Source organism: Halichoerus grypus, chromosome 9 (assembly GCF_964656455.1).
Source record: "Halichoerus grypus chromosome 9, mHalGry1.hap1.1, whole genome shotgun sequence".
NCBI lineage: Eukaryota > Metazoa > Chordata > Mammalia > Carnivora > Phocidae > Halichoerus > Halichoerus grypus.
Window position 1 is genome coordinate 116,362,154 of NC_135720.1, and position 16,360 is coordinate 116,378,513.

General features: G+C 54.5%; 2 protein-coding genes across 13 annotated transcripts; one reads left to right on the forward strand and one right to left on the reverse strand.

Moving 5' to 3' along the window:
* On the reverse strand, nt 1–10,293 carry PPT2 (palmitoyl-protein thioesterase 2). 12 transcript variants are annotated; one of them, XM_078055522.1, is made up of 10 exons: nt 8,935–9,062; nt 8,335–8,385; nt 7,806–7,999; nt 7,401–7,554; nt 6,844–6,939; nt 6,647–6,754; nt 5,814–5,897; nt 5,611–5,695; nt 2,250–2,304; nt 1–322 (listed from the first exon to the last, which is right to left on the reverse strand). In XM_078055522.1, the coding sequence occupies exons 3-10, from the start codon at nt 7,989–7,991 to the stop codon at nt 155–157; spliced, it is 936 nt and encodes a 311-aa protein (XP_077911648.1). In that variant the 5' UTR covers nt 7,992–7,999; nt 8,335–8,385; nt 8,935–9,062; the 3' UTR covers nt 1–154. The 12 variants fall into 12 exon arrangements, with proteins under 12 accessions (XP_077911648.1, XP_077911649.1, XP_077911650.1 ...); XM_078055523.1 differs by lacking the exon at nt 8,335–8,385 and adding an exon at nt 8,211–8,270 and having other exon boundaries at nt 8,935–8,997; XM_078055524.1 differs by lacking the exons at nt 8,335–8,385; nt 8,935–9,062 and adding an exon at nt 10,154–10,293.
* A 131-nt stretch (nt 10,294–10,424) lies between these two features.
* On the forward strand, nt 10,425–14,311 carry PRRT1 (proline rich transmembrane protein 1). The gene is made up of 4 exons (XM_036108198.2): nt 10,425–10,808; nt 11,734–12,272; nt 12,901–13,086; nt 13,228–14,311. Exons 1-4 carry the CDS (start codon nt 10,790–10,792, stop codon nt 13,402–13,404), a joined length of 921 nt encoding a protein of 306 aa, XP_035964091.1. The 5' UTR covers nt 10,425–10,789; the 3' UTR covers nt 13,405–14,311.
* The last annotated feature ends 2,049 nt before the right edge of the window (nt 14,312–16,360 follow it).

Consider the following 16,360-nt stretch of genomic DNA (forward strand, 5'->3'; position numbering starts at 1 on the left):
CAGTTAACTCTCCCCCAGGACCCTCCTATCTGTAACATGCCCTCTTCTATCTTAATTTTTCTATCTTCGAAGCCTCAGATATTCACCATTACACCCCCTCACACCCTGCACCCAAAACCATGCACCTAGAAAATGCACCTTAAATACATCCCTACTACTTCCCACACCAACACCCCTCACACAACACTCCCCAACTCACACTCATTCTAAGGCTCATCCCCCATTGACATGGTCTCCCCACCTGTCTTTCCCTCTCTCCGGGAGACTTCAAGCAGACCAGCCTCAGCAGCAGCAGCTCAGACTGGTGGGCGGGTTGGGCAGGCTGGGAAGGAGAGGAGGGGCTGGGCCAGACAGAATCCTCCCATTCTTGCCCCCTCCCACAAGACTTCATAGTTCCTGCTTGATCTGCTCCGTGGGGTCCAAGTCCCACTACCCTCACCACCACCCCAGCGAAGGGCCCCCTAGAAGTAAATTTCCAACCCTCTGAGGCCCCTTATTTCTGGACTCCCCAAATCAGCAGAGGCTACTGGCTCTGTAACATCACTGGTACCCCTGGCCCTTGCCACACCCCTCAACCCAACACAGACTGGGGGAGAAGTGGGGGGCAGGGAGACAGAACTGGCAGAGAAAAGCAGGGTCAGGTGATGGGAGAAGAGGCAAGATCAGCTGAAGAAAGAAAGGAGGGCAAGTCGTCACAAAAGGCCAAGGGGGGGGGGGCAGGGGGACAGCCTAGGGCACTAAGGGGAAATTTCCCCATTTCTTGATGACATTTGTTAGGGCCTTGGCGGGGGGGGGGCAGAGTTGAGTCAGCCACCACCCCCCATGCGAGAGTAGACAGGGCCCTATTGTCTCCACCAAAATTCCTTCTTTCAAGGAAGAGGAGGCTCATTGTCCAGCCCCTCACCCAACTGTGGCCTACAAAGGTCAAAAAGGGGTACAACGAATGCCCACCCTGACCCTTAGGCCCCTCGTCTAGCCTGGGGGTGGCAGGCGCATTCCATCCATGAGGCTGGGGCACAAACCACTGGAGCCCTGGGCTCAGCCCCCCAAGCTTAGGCTGGGACAGGAAGAGAATTGTCCTCTGCAGGAAAGAACCCACAGAGAATCAGGAACCCACACAGAATGGGCATTTAGAGAGCGGAAACACCAAGGGGGTCCCACCCCAGACCAGGCATCCGGGCACCCAGACCTCAGGCTCTCCATCCCCACCCTCCTTGGGGAGCCAGGTCCCCCTCACCTGGAAATGAGCCAAGCCACACTGAGGAAATGGAACTTTATTTCCATTAATACAGGGTTAACACCCATTCAATGGTAGCTAAAAGAGGGGCTGGGGCCTCAAAGAAACTAGGCTCCCAGGGGGTACCCCAACACTGAACATAGGGACTGGGGGATCCCCAAACCTGAGATGGGCCTCACAGGCCATAGATAATCCCCAACACTGACATTTCAAGAACGGAACTGTCCCCATAGGGGAGCCTCAGAACCCCACTCTCATGGGTAGTCCTTCCTGGGAGTTGGGAGGGCTGAGGAAAAGGGAACATGGGGAGAACAGAAGCTAAAAATGACCTGAGTGGCCTGGAAGGAGACCCCCACAGCGGGCAGGGGCTGGGTTCTCCTCCGGTACAGCCCGAGACCGAGGAGCAGCAGAGTAGCCGCAAGTTCAAAACCTGGTTTCTCTCTTCCCTGCCTCGGCCTTGGGAGGGTGAGAGAGCACGGAGCAAACCCCAGACATGAGGTGCAGGAGGCCAGCATTCGTCATTCACAGAGGAGAAGAGGAAGGGGTCCTGGGAGCCCTGGTTGGTGCGGGCAGTGTGGGAGCAATGGGGTGGTCACAGGCACACTGGAGCCTGACATCTGCTTTCCAAGGCCACTGCTCGGTCTCTGGGCTGGGGAGTTCCTGGCGGATCCCTGAGGACATCCTCAGGAGAGCCAGGGTTCAATGCAGGCCTCATAAAGGGTACGGTTGGAGTGCCAGGCCGTGTGGGAGATCCCAGCCATCGGACACCTCACTATGGCTCCCCGGGCCAAGAGAGTCTTCAACCCAAAAGAATCCCGCAGATAAACCTTCAAGGTGGGCGAAGGGTCACAGCAGACAGACAGACGGAAAAACAAAATGAGTTCCTGCTGGTGTCCCAGGTCCCCTCCCCACAGGGTGAACCCTTCCGCTCTCAAGGGTCGGCGGCAGGGAGGGCTACAGTCTGAGGTGGGACAGTGCACGAAGAAAGGGGAAGTAATCCCAGGGGGCTCACCGGTTGCTCCTCCATCTCCAAGACCGTTTCATTTGCGTCATAGAAACCAAAGAAGCTACAAAGAGATTGAGGGTGGGCAGGGGAGGAGGTTATCAGGACAGGTGGAGAAAATCAAGGTAGGCTAGGGGACTTCAGGAACTCATGGCAGCAAGGAAGACACTCAAAATGGGGACCCTGTACCTCATGAGGTGATAGAGAGGATACAGCATGGCTTCTGCAGAGTCCCATCAAAAATGCATAACCTGAATCTACTCGTGAGCCAACAGCCGACAAACCCCAACTGATGGGCATTCTACAAAACGGCTGGACCATACACCTCAAAAATTTCGATGTCAGAGACAAAGACTGAGGAAGTATTCCAGAAAAAAAACAAAGACTAAAGAGACAGGACAAGTAAATGGGACTCATGATCCCAGGTTGGATCTTGCAATGGATTTTTTTTTTTCCCTATGGCGACAACTGGAAAATACTTGAATCAGGTCTACAGAGTAGCCTATCCATGTTAAGTTCCTGACTTTCATCACTGTACCGTGGCTATGTAAGAAATGTCCTATACACAGGAAACAGTCACTGACATACTGAAGTTTCAGGGATAAAGAGACCTCATGTCTACAACCTACTCTTAAATGGTTCACAAACACACCTAGGCCTCGTGTGTATGTTTACAGAGAATGGATGAAGGCATAAACATGGTAAAATGTTAACATTTAGAAAATCTAGGTGAAGAATACGTAAGATTGTTTTTGTAATACTTTGGCAACTTATCAAGTATGAAATTATTCCAAAGTAAAAAGGTCTTAAGTTTTTCAAAAGTACTATTTAACGACATGGGCCATGAGTGGGCACTGGCCATGAAGAACAAACATTACCAGGTAAGGGTGTAGGAGAGCAGCACGGGCACACAGACCTGGATCTGAACTCCAGCTCTGCCGCACACTCCCACCCGTGTGTGGCCGAGCACATTACTTACTCTCTTTGTCCTATCTAAGAATACTTCCTTTGCAGAGAGGAAGTGAAGCCCCGTGGTTAAGTTAGATAGCCTGACTTCACCAGTCACTGGCTCTATGAGGACTAAATAAGGTTTATTTGAAAAGTACTTAGAATAGTGCCTTGGCATCTAAAAGGTGCTATATTACTATCTTCAGAGGGTTGTGGAGGTAAAATGAGATAGAATAAATCCCATCCATGGGCGTCCCATGACTCCTTCACTGAAAACCCTCCAAAGGGCGCCTGGGTGGCTCAGTCGTTAAGCGTCTGCCTTCGGCTCGGGTTATGATCCCGGAGTCCTGGGATCGAGTCCCACATCGGGCTCCCTGCTTGGTGGGAAGCCTGCTTCTCCCTCTCCCACTCCCCCTGCTTGTGTTCCTGCTCTCGCTGTCTCTGTCAAATAAATAAATAAAATCTTTAAAAAAAAAAAAAAAAAAAAAGAAAACCCTCCAAAGCCTTCCCATCTCACTCAAAATAAAAAGTCAAGTGCCATGGCTGCCAAGAGCTGGGGGGGAAGCAGAGATGGGGAGTTAATGTTTTTTTTTTTTTTTATGATTTTATTTATTTGTCAGAGAGAGAGAACAAGCACAAGTAGGGGGAGTGGCAGAGAAAGGGAGAAGCAGACTTCCCGCTGAGCAGGGAGCCCGATGCGGGACTCGATCCCAGGACCCTGGGATCATGACCCAAGCCAAAGGCAGACACTTAACCAACTGAGCCACCCAGGCGTCCCAAGTTAATGTTTAATGGCTATGGAGTTTCAGTTTGGGAAGAAAAAAAGTTCTAGAGATGGATGGTGGTGATGGTTACGCAAGAATGTCAATGTGCTGAATGCCACTGAAGTGTACACTTAAAATGGTAAATTTTATGTTATGTATATTTTAGGGGAAAAAAAATCAAGGGCCTGACTGCCCTACAAAGGCTACACGTCACTGGCTCCCCACTATCCCTTTCATCTCGTCTCCCACCCTCTCCCCAGCTCCCTGTGCTCTAGCCACACTGGCCTCCTTATTCCTCACACCTGCCCCAGGACTTTTGTAGATGCTATTCCTTTCTCTGAGTCGTTTTCCCCCCAGATTGTTGCACAGCTCCTTCCTTCACTTCCTTAATACTCAAATGACAACTCTTCCAGGACTTGTCTGGCCACTGTCTGACATAGGCTCCAGTCATCTTCCAATCCCTTGCCCCGACTCCTCTTACCACCACCTGACATGTATGTTTACATTTACTATCTGTCTCCTACACTACTAGATCCTAAGCTACGTAATAGCAGGGACTTCTCTTTCACTTACCACTGCATCCCAATGGCCCAGGACAGTGCCTGGGCATACATACAGTGCTCAATAAATACTTGTTGAGGGGGGCGACTGGGTGGCTCAGTCATTAAGCGTCTGCCTTCGGCTCAGGTCATGATCCCAGGGTCCTGGGATCGAGCCCCGCATCGGGCTCCCTGCTCAGCAGGAAGCCTGCTTCTCCCTCTCCCGCTCCCCCTGCTTGTGTTCCCTCTCTCCTGTCCCTCTCTCTCTGTCAATTAAATAAATAAAATCTTTAAAAAAAAAAAAACTTGTTGAGGACTAAAGTAGCTTAGGTGACATTTCAGATCACTCATGATGATCTGCAACAGAGGCCCACACATAGCACAATGGAGCCATGGATTTTCCTGAGGAATAGGATGGAGGGGACGGGGCTGGAAGCTATTACGGAAGCCCAGGTATGTAAAAGAGTTGGTAAGAAACATAAAATGGCATGGAACCATACACACACAGCCTACAATGAGAATTTCCTGGTTTTGATATTGTGCTGTAGTTACATAGGATGCAATCATGGGGGGAACCGAGTGAAGGATACATACCCAGGACCACTCTAAACTATCTTTGCGGGCGCCTGGGTGGCTCAGTCGTTAAGCATCTGCCTTCGGCTCAGGTCATGGTCCCAGGGTCCTGGGATGGAGCCCCGCATTGGGCTCCCTGCTCCGCGGGAAGCCTGCTTCTCCCCCTCCTACTCCCCCTGCTTGTGTTCCCTCTCTCACTGGCTCTCTCTCTCTGTCAAATAAATAAATGAACTCTTTTAAAAAAATAAATAAATAAACTATCTTTGCAACTTCCTGTGAATCTGTGATTATCTGAAAGTTAAAAGCTTTCACAAAGCAGGGGTTTAGGGATGGAGAGGAAGCAGAGTCTGCAGGACTTAGTGACTGGCTGGATACAAGGAGTTGAGGGATGACTCCCACGTTTTGGTCTTGAGTGACAGGATCCGTGGAGGGTGGGGCATGAACTGGACAGTGGGAGGTACAGGCCAGTTTCAGGCCTGAGATGAAAACTGTTGGGGTTTGGAGGATGTCCTTAGCCCATCTTCAGGCCACACAGTCCCTTATTACCTAGACTGCCAGGGGGTAATAACACCATCATCAGGGCCCCCAATCAGCACCAGACGGCCCACACGAAGAAAGTTCTTCCTCCATGCTGAAGAATGGGAAGAAAGAGCTTGAGTCAGTCACAGGGGTCGGGCCAGGCTGGAGAGGGAAACACAGGGGGTCAGAGAGGCAGAAAACAGGACCCAGGTAGGAGCCTAGGGTCTCACCAGTGGCGTTGGGATGATCTCTTTCGCCATTGATCAGGGCCAGGAAGCTGCTGGCATTCAGGTACAAGTCATCATGGTGGGGGTCTAGGTACAAACAGCAGTTAGAAAGAGAGTCAGAGGGGCGCCTGGGTGGCTCAGTCGTTAAGCGTCTGCCTTGGGCTCAGGTCATGATCCCAGGGTCCTGGGATCGAGCCCCGCATTGGGCTCCCTGCTCCGCGGGAAGCCTGCTTCTCCCTCTCCCGCTCCCCCTGCTTGTGTTCCCTCTCTCACTGTGTCTCTCTGTCAAATAAATAAATAAAATCTTTAAAAAAAAAAGAAAAGAAAAGAAAGAGAGTCAGAGAAGCAGGGCAAAAAGGCAAGACCAGAGGCTGGAAGGCCAATCAGGGGACTACAATAATAGACAAGGTGAATACTAATATAACAGTAACAACAATAATAATTGTAAACATGACAGCAAACACCTTTACCCAGAACCTATGATGCCATGTACTGTTCAAAGTACATCACGTTCGTTAATTTATTTAATCTTCGCAACCCCCTATAGGGTAGATACTATACTATTATTTTACAGGTAAGGAAAACAGTCACAACCAAATATTTACTATCTGGCCCTTCAAAGAAAAAGTCTGCTGACCCCTGCCCCAGACTACACTCTGAAGCAATATGGTAATACACATAAAGTGTTCTGAACAGTGCCTATTCACATAGTACATGCTCAATACATATACGTTATCTTCAGCATCACCGCTGTTGGTTATGGTACAGGGAAGCAGCAGGCCCTACCCCCAGGGTGCCCCCTCCATGCAGACCCCAGTTTGGCATCCCCTATTCACCGTGCCAGTAGTTGCAGATGGAGAATTCCTGGCCCCAGGGGCTATAGCAGATCCGGTAGAGGTTAGACCTCATGGAGGTAGGGAAGAGCCACTTCAAATAGTCCGTATCTGGCAAGAGAACAGCAGTGTCCAGTGGCCCCAAACCTGTGTTTCCCCAAACCTCGGGGCCCCCTATGGAGCCCACCATCCCCACTCACCTCCATACTGTCCCATTTGTGGAGAGGAGAGAGAGATGAAAGAATCCACATTGTGCTCATCCATGACGGAGAGCAGTGCCCGGCACACCAGGCCCCCTGGAAACAGAATGCCACATTAGGCTGAGACTTAGCGACAGCCAGGCCAACAGCCTCCCCACTTGGCCCCCCCCACCACCACAAGTCCATAAGGAGACTGAGGCCCAGAGAAAGCAGGCACACCCTGTGGCAAAAGGTAACACGTCGTGTAAGTGACAGAGCCGGAATCAGATTCTGGGTCTTCTGACTCTAACTGTAGGGTGCTTTTTACTGCCCCACTATCCCTTATGTCCAAGAACCATGGGTAATGGCAAAAGGGAGCAGCAGGGCGGGGAGCCTCCCTCCCACTGGGAACACAGAGATAAGACCCAGGTGCTGAGGGAAGTCAGAAAAGTAGGTCTCAGGTACTAGTGCTCTGGCTGGAACATTGGGGTTCAGAAAAGGGGACACTAGGAAGTGTCCCTCAGGTAAGGATCAAGCCTCAGATAGGGCTTAGAAGTCAGGAAGGGGAGGGCGCCTACCCTGCGAGTAGCAGATGAGATGCACCCCTTCGGGGGCCTTTGCCATGATGGGGGCCACAGCCTCTCCGAACCCTTGCACCTGTTCCCACAAGGGTCGCAAGCTCTCTCTCCCATCGAAGAGATCGAGCACTGTCACCACAGTCCCAGGGTGTGTCTGTGGGAAGGGGGCAATGCTGCAACAGGGGATGGACTATGAATTCCCTCCACACCGCCCCCTGGCCAGCGTCCACATGCCTATCGCGCCCTGCTAGAACCCGGGATCTCATCCCTCGACTCTCCCAACGCCGGCACCAGCTCCTCGAGGAACTGAGCAGGCCCAGAAGGGCAGCTTTCAGTTCCCCATTCTCCTTCCCCCGTCACTACAGACGCCTCCAACGCCCCACAACCGGGTGTCCCCTGCCAGACCTCGTTGATGTATTCCAGCAGGTGGCGGAAGCTGTATGAGCTGTCAAAGAGCCCGTGCACCACGATGACCGGTTTGTAGGAAGCGCGATGGGGCGCGGGGGCCGCGGGCAGCAGCCGCGGCTGCAGGAACGGCAACAGGAGCAGGATCCCCGCCGGGGGGAGCCGCAGCCCCCTGAGGCCCAGCATGCTCCCGCCTGAGAAGGGGGCGATGAGGGCCTGTGAGACAGATGGCAACACGCTCTCCCCTCGGAGCAGACGCCCGGCATTCGAGACCTCCCGCCCGTGCTCACACTAGGTCCAGGTCACAAAATAGCCCGCTTTGAAGTTACTTCAGGGCTGTAGGGAAACACACCCCCCTACACGTCGACGCACCGACACGCACCCGAAACCCCGCCCCCAACTCACCGGGGACTCAGTCCCTAGGCCCAGGATTTTCCTAATGCACCATCCCAGCCATGCACGACCCTGGGTTTTGCAAGAAAAGACCCCTGAGCAGCAGCGCAGCCTCCTGGAGAACGCAAGCTCCCACCTGGCCTAGGTCAGTGAGCCTGGCTCCGCCTGCTGCTTACTTCTCCCTAGACTGGAACCCGCGGGGGGAGGGGAAGGGTGTAAGGAGAGCGCGCGCAGGGGAATGACGGATGGGAGAGGGGAGGCTGCTAGGGGTCGCGCTTCGCCGTCACGTCCGGGGCTTTCCCTGGCAACCGTGCCCGCGTCCCCTGTAACGCAGGCCCGGACCGGAGGGGCAGTGGAACGTTCCACTGCCTTCCGGGAGCGGGGGAGGAAACAGGCAGAGCGATCCATTTAGGCCCGTGGGGAGAGGAAGAAGCGGCAAACATATCCTGGGAATCGAGAGAAGGCCAGTCCAGACCCTGCTGCACCAGCGACCCGAGGGTCCGATTTCCTGGCCTTGATTCGCCCCACTTCCCAATTCAGGCGTCCCGCTCCGCTGAGGAACATGAAGTTCTCTTTCCCCCAGGGTGGGGGGTGGGGGGGAAGGGCGCTGGGGAATAGACCAGGGAAAGGCAACCCTCCGCATTTCGTCCTCCGCCGGATCGGGGCTGAAGCCAGCGCAGGCGGACCCCACCCCACCCCTCCCCGCCCGCCGGCCAGCCCCAGGTCAGCGTCTTACAACTCTTCATTATGAAGTGCGTGTAGTGCCCTTGTCTCCAGGGACGCGAAGAGTCCTCGAGGCCCCTCGAGCTAAAAGTGCAGCTTGGCCCAGTTTCTCCTGGCCTACTCTACTCGGCTCCCGGTATACGACCCACCTCCAAGGGGCGGAGGGCCCCCGGGGCAGCGCTGACTCACGCTCGCGTGGTTTCCACCCGTCTTTCAACTTGGGGGACCCCCACAATCTGCCCTTAGCTGGGAGCTCCTGTGGGCGGCTTCCGACGCAGACCCTCGCACCGCATCCAGGCTCCCGAGCTCCAGGCGCCCCGCACCTCCGCCTGTGACCCCTTCCCGATACCTGGGTAGGCTTTTACTTAGCATTTAAAGGCGCTTCCCTTGAGGAAAAAGGATTTCGAAGCTTGTCTGAATCCCTCCCTCTATTCACAAGGTCTTTGCAGGTCTAAAGTCTCAATAAAACCGATTTGTGCCCCGGGGTGTGTGATGTGAGGGTGGGGTGGCGGTAGGGGGTCAGGAGCGAACCCGAACGCCTTGGAAACCAGAACGACCAGTTTGGGGCCGTGACCTAAATGTCTGGAGCCTGGGACTGGTCCAGGCGAGGGCCTCAGCTCTGTAGGCTCCGCTTGGACGCAGAGGGGAAGGACACAGCCCGGGAGGGCGACTGCCTCAGGCGGGGGTGGGGAGTACTAATCTGAAGGTGGAGGCCGGGGAGGGTTAATGATGCCCCGACTGTGTTTTTGCAAAAAGCCCAACTCCTGTAAGTCTCCGTAGACTGCCTACCTTCACCTTCCCTCCCTATATAAGCGCTCCCAAGATACGACGAACAAATAACAGACCGGAATTACAGCTGTGCTCGGACCTCCCCTTCCACCACCACACACACTCCTGTCGATTCACGAGGTGGCGTCGCGTCTTGGCAGGGGTGGTGGGTGGGTGGCTGGAATTTTAAAAAATAGATCTGAACACTGACGCGCCCAGGAACTCTAAGAAGCCCAATTATCAAAGGGGGAAAGGGAGACCAAGCACGTATTCCCAAAACGGAGTTGCCAGAAAGGAGCTGATCCATCCCCTCCTTCTCCCAAAGTAAGTGCTCAGCTCCTTCACCCTGGAGGAAAAGGTATCTCTGTATCCCCCAAGCTTCCTCTCTGTCCTCCCACCCCCACTCCCCCAGCCACAGGCCCAACTCCCGCTGAACCACTGTAGACCCAAGCCCCCCACTTTACCTGCAGTTCACCCCAGGCCATAACCCTGGGAACTCTTCAAGCCATCGCAGGTCTCAGCTCTGCAGTTCTCCCTCATACACAGTTATCTTTCCTAAGTGGGGGAAAGTAGAGCTAAGGATTTGGAAGAAGATCCTGAGAACTTGCAGGGACTCTGAGGGAAGCTGAGGAGGGGGGCCCCTGACTGGGGTGAACCAGATCCGGTGGGGACTGGGGTACTGAAGCCACTGAGCACTGGCTCACTTCCTCCCACGATATAATCACTACAGCCAGTCTTAGAGGGGAAGACTCTAGAGAGTTCTCCCTCCCTCCTTCCCTCCCTTGGTCCCACCCGCCTTGCCTGGTCTTGCTTGCCTCCCTGTTTCCATGACAACTCCAAGGGAGCCCAAACTGGGGGCTTGAATGCCGGGGTGAGAGGAGGAGAGACGGAGTGAGGGTACCTCGGAAACTCTCCCCCTCCCTCTCCTCGGTCCCTTTAAGCTCCCCCCCCCTCCCTGCTCTCCCTCCGCCCCCCGCCGCTGTCTTCATCTCTCCATCTCTGAGCTGCTGCCGGCTGCGCAATCTGCACACCGAGACTCCGACGCCAGCCAGGGACCCCGACTCCCGCTGCAGGGACCCTGGCCCAGCCAGACCACAGGCATGTCATCGGAAAAGTCAGGTAAAAAACAACAACAAAACCTGCCCTTTCCACCGTCTCCAGACTCTTCCCCCATCCTTGGCCCCAACCCCCTCCCTCCCTTACCCCTCTGGGGCGGCCGGGGGGGGGGGGGGGAATGATTCTGTTTCATTCCCCTTCTGTCCACCTCTCAGCCCCCCATCCCCCTTCTCTTTCTATATCCCTCCCTTCTCTTCCTTTCCTCCTTCCAATCTCAGCCTCGTCCCCTTGCCAACAACACAGAAAGGGGACAGGTTGAAAGGGTGAGGGAAGTACAGAGTGGCCTAGCATCAGCCAGGTACTGCAAGGATAGCATCATTGGGAGTGACAGATGGACAGATGACACTGGCTTGCATGGAGACATCCAGTGGAGATATATAAAGATATGATCAGATGGGGCTTGTCAGGGGAGTAAAATCCAGAAGACCCTTCTTTATCTGCCCCAAAAGAGGAACTGGGATTCCCAGAGAGGCTAGGGCACCCCCCCCCCCAGGACAAGAAGGCAGAGTGGAATATGTCATCCTACATGTGTTTATACAACTGTTGAATTGAGCACATGTTAACACAGTGTTGCATGTCTACACGTGCACACACAGGACTAGCTCAGATGGGCAAGCCCAAGGCAGCTGTAGCTTGGGTGGAAGGTGAAAGCTATGTATGGGCACATTGCTGTAGATGGAGAAGAGTGGAGGAGAGTTGCGACCTCAAAACTAGATTGAAAAAAAGAAGGGGGGGGGGACAGATGGCCTAGATACAACCCCTTTCCTGCCCCAAGACCAAGAGATGGCTTCTCACCCATCTCCTCTGTCTCTCCCGTTATCTTTCTCCATCCCTGGCCGTCTGTGTTTCTCCCTTACCCCCTTCCTTATCTCTTCTCTGCCTGGCTTGTCTCTGTCCCCATACCCTCTCCCCCTCTCACCACCCCCAGGCCTGTCAGACTCAGTCCCCCACACCTCTCCACCACCCTATAATGCCCCCCAGCCCCCGGCCGAACCCCCCGCCCCTCCCCCACAGGCAGCCCCTTCCTCTCACCATCACCACCACCACCACTACCACCAGTCCGGGACCGCCACCCTCCCGCGCTTAGGGGCAGGCGGCCTGGCTTCTTCCGCGGCCACTGCTCAGCGCGGTCCCTCATCTTCCGCCACTCTGCCGCGGCCACCACACCACGCCCCGCCCGGCCCGGCCGCCGGGGCGCCCCCACCCGGCTGCGCTACCTTGCCCCGCATGCCACCCGACCCTTACCTGCAGGAGACTCGCTTCGAGGGCCCACTGCCCCCGCCGCCGCCAGCCGCCGCCGCGCCGCCCCCGCCGGTGCCCTCTCATACTGCCCAGGCTCCGGGCTTCGTGGTGCCCACGCACACGGGGGCGGTAGGCACGCTGCCACTGGGGGGCTACGTAGCCCCTGGCTACCCCTTACAGCTGCAGCCTTGCACTGCCTACGTGCCGGTCTACCCGGTGGGCACGGTGAGTACAGGGTGGACAGGGGCCTGGGAGGAAGGGCTGGGGACACACTGGGGGCTGGTGGGATAGAGAAACAGGGCCACGGGACCGCGCAGGTTCCTAGGACAAGGCCTAGGGAGAGGAGGGACTGAGGAAAGGCTTGGGAATGTGTGTGTGTTTGGGGGCGGGGGGAGGATCTGGCAGTCAGTTGGGGTCAGAGATCAGGGTCTGAGAAGGGGAACGGAGCACAGAAGTCCAGAGGACGTTTGAAAGAAGGAAAAGAGAGAGGGGGAGAAGAAATGAAATCTGGCGACCAAGGAGGAGAAGGGAGAAGAAACCTGGAACTGACTGAATAGGGAAGGCCAGGCAGATACTTGGGGAGAAGAAACAAGGCCTGAAGTGACCCAGGGCAGCCCTGGTGCAGCCATACCTTCCGGGGAGGGAGTGTGGAGACCAATAATACAGGGTAATGACAGCAATGAAGACAAGAGAGGGATCTACGCGGAATTCATGGGTGTCCTGGAAGGGTAGTGGACAAGTTCCTTTGAGAAGCAAAGTGCAAGAATGGTGCTTTAAAAACCACTCTGCCAGACGCAGAATGTTTTTGGGCTCAGAGAGGATGGGAATGACGTCCTGTCCTCTCCCTGCACAGCCCTATACAGGCGGGACCCCGGGGGGAACAGGAGTAACCTCCACGCTCCCCCCGCCGCCCCAGGGCCCAGGGTTGGCCCTGCTGGAGCCGAGGCGCCCGCCGCACGACTACATGCCCATCGCGGTGCTGACCACCATCTGCTGCTTCTGGCCAACGGGCATCATCGCCATCTTCAAGGCCGTGCAGGTGCAAGGGGAGTAGAGGGCGGCGTCTGGGAAGGGCGGCCTCACTCGGTTTTTCCTGTTCTAAGGGAGTGCTGGATGTTTGGGGGAGCATCTCAGAGGGCGCAGCAGCTCTGATCCTCTTGCTTCCGCCCTTCCCCCGCAGGTGCGCACGGCCTTGGCCCGCGGAGACATGGTGTCTGCCGAGATCGCTTCACGCGAGGCCCGGAACTTCTCCTTCATCTCCCTGGCGGTGGGTATCGCAGCCATGGTGCTCTGTACTATCCTCACCGTAGTCATCATCATTGCCGCGCAGCACCACGAGAATTACTGGGACCCGTAACGACTCGCCCGGCCCGGCCCCACCCCGCGCCCCTCAACCTCCCAAGCGCGTTCTGCAGCCACGCCGCGGATCCAGTGGGTGCCCCGCACACCTGCCTCTGGGGCCACCAAATTTCGATACATCCTAAACTCGGCCTCCACGGAACTTCTCGCCTTGCGGGCACGCTCCGAATCCAGTTCCTCAGGAACCCCGAAAAAACCCCCACCCCCAGAAATACCACTCCCCAGGATCCCCGCCAAATGCCCGGCCCTCAGTCACTCCAGTCCCCCGCCGCCTCTAAATGCAGCGCCCCCAGCCGAGCTCCTTCGGTCTCCGCTCCCCAGCCGGAGACTTGTCCCCAAAGCCCCGCCTCCTCTGTAGGCTCCGCCCCGGCTCCAACAAAACCCCGCCTCCAGGTCGGCAGGCTCCGCCTTCTTTTCGTCCCCGCGGGGTGATTCAGTCCAGTGATTGGGTTGTGGCCGTAGGCCTCTCCCCACACTGACAGACTCCTCCCTTTCTCCTGGCGCAGGGACCTAGCCCCGGGTAACCACGCCCCCACGCTCTCTCATCTTTTCGTAGTACAGTTTTGTCTCCTCCACCCCGGTCTCTTCCTATTTTCTTGCTAATCCCAGAACCTCTACTTTTGGTATTTTTGGAATGAGATTTGGGAGGTTCCCAGTTTAGGACCTTTCACCCTGGGATGACGAAAGCCCCCTTTCTCTGTAAATATTCCCTTCCACCTGTCCCAACCAGTGGGCAGCTGGGCAGAAGGTAACCCAGGGTACGGACCTCCCAGCGTCGGGAGGAGCCAGCCCGCTCCCCGCTCCCCTCGGCAGTCCCCACCTTGTTCTGATTTGTGTGAGTGTGTGTGTGAATTTCTGAAAGAATATTAAAGAGACTAAGTGGATTTATCACCCGCAATTCCAAAGACTGCAGCCTTGCAAAGACCCTCCTCTTTTGTTTGCCCCTTTTACCTCCCCTTAGCTTCCCTTCTAAGGGAAAGAAAGATAAAGAAAACTGACAGAGACAAAAATGGGAGGAACACCAGAAAGACAAACACAACTCTGGGGGCTGGGGGCAGGGGCAGGGGTCTCCTTAGGAATTCCACCAGGGAGATCTGGTATGAGGTCCATTCATGATGGGGATTTCTTTCCCTAGTACACATTTTCCACTTCCTACTAGACTGGGCTTAGGGCTTTGAAGAGAGAGCATTTACAGGTAGACCCAAGTATCTATCCCCAGAACTCCAGGAAATCAGGAGAAAAGGACAGACTGTTCTGAAGAAGTTGGTCAGGGACAGGGTGACAGGGAAAAGATGCCAACTGCCTACAGCTGTTCCTGCCTTTGAGCCAGAGGGTGGCAAACAACTTCGATTAGAGCCCTACATGGTTTGTTGTACCTGTATAGGCAAAGGGAGCAGAGTGCTATGGGAGGCCATCTCAATCCATTCAGGTTGCTATAACAAAAATACTATCGACTGGGTGGCTTATAAGCAACAGAAATCTATTTCTCACAGTTCTGTAGGCTGGAAGTCTGAGAGCATAGCATAGTCAGGTGAGGGCCCTCTTCTGAATTACAGACTTATCATTGTATCCTTACTTGTTAAGGGGCAAGGGAGCTCTATAGGGTCTCTTATAAGAGCACTAATCCCATTCATGAGAGCTCCACCCTCTTGACCTAAGCACCTCCCAAAGACCCCACCTCCTAAAACCATCAAATTATGCATTACGATTTCAACATATGAGTTTTGGAGGGACCACAAACATTCAGAACACAGCAGAGCCCCAGGGAGGAGGTCACTAGGCTCTCAAAGTCCAGCTGGAGCTAGTTGCCCTCTCCTAGCCTGAGGTCAACCAGGAGGCCTCTGGTGGGGGTGGGGGCAGCGCATAAGCAGTGGACTCAGTATCTTCAGCTGTACACCTGCGGGCCAGGGTTCTATGCTGAATTTGTGCATTCATACAACATGCGTCTGCGGGATGCTGGCGTGATATCTGCTGAAACAATGGATGTGAACACTGACCTCACGGGGTTTAGGATCTAGAAGGAAAGCCATGCACGGCGACAGGAGACATGGGAGGAGGATGGGATGGAGTATGGAAATTGTGGGCTCTCCTTTGGAAGTTTCAGATTTGATGTGCTTCGCTCACCAAACAGATTGAAAAAAGAATTCACATTTGCAGCTTCCGCTTCCTCACCACCTACTCACTAGCCGCCCCCCCTTAAATAAGTATTGTCAGGGATGTGTCTGTGTCTCTTTCTTTCATACCCACTATTTCTTAACCCTTTTTTTTTTTTTTAATTTCTTAACCCTTTAAAATATGCTTCCACTCCCCACTCTACTGAAACTGCTCTCTCAAATCGTACCCAATGACCAGAAGTTACCAGGAACCAAAATCAATGGTATTTGCAGAGGATGTGCACACTGCCTCTCTGAACCCTAGGTCTGTCCCTTGACCCTAGACTCTCCACTCCCCTGGTTCAGGGACATGTAATCTTTCCCCCACTCTACTTCCGCACATACTTCTAATCATCCCCCTCCTCCTCTGCTCTCTTTTTTTCTCCTCCTTTCTCCTAAGTATCCATCTCTAGATTTTTTCCTTTTCTGAGACGTTCCCTTAAAAATCTCATCTACTCCAAACTCAGATACTATTTCTAACTAAATGTTTCTATGCCATAGACCAAGTGTTTGTGTTCTCCCCCAAATTCATATGTTGAAATCTAATCCTACTGTGATATGGGGCCTTTGGGAGGTGATTAGGTCATGAGGACAGACCCTCATGAATGGGATTAGTGCCCTTCTAAATGAGACCCCAGAGAGCTCCGTTGCCCCTTTCACCACATGAGGACACAGTGAGAATTCAACCTTCTATGTCCCAGAGGGGGCTCTCACCTTATACCAAGTCTGCCAGCACCTGGATCTTGGACTTTCCAGTCTCCAGAACTGTGAGACGTTTCTGTTGTTTATAAGCCACGCAGT

Coding starts and splice junctions, on each gene's coding strand:
- PPT2 (XM_036108196.2), bottom strand. CDS start 8,071: ATGCCGGGCGTCTGCTCCGAGGGGAGAGCGTGTTGCCATCTGTCTCAC. Junction 5,696..5,813: donor AGATCATCCCAACGCCACTG/GTGAGACCCTAG, acceptor CCCATTCTTCAG/CATGGAGGAAGAACTTTCTT. Junction 2,305..5,610: donor ATTACCCCCTGGCAGTCTAG/GTAATAAGGGAC, acceptor ATCTCTTTGTAG/CTTCTTTGGTTTCTATGACG.
- PRRT1 (XM_036108198.2), top strand. Junction 12,273..12,900: donor CGGTCTACCCGGTGGGCACG/GTGAGTACAGGG, acceptor CTCCCTGCACAG/CCCTATACAGGCGGGACCCC. Junction 13,087..13,227: donor CCATCTTCAAGGCCGTGCAG/GTGCAAGGGGAG, acceptor CTTCCCCCGCAG/GTGCGCACGGCCTTGGCCCG.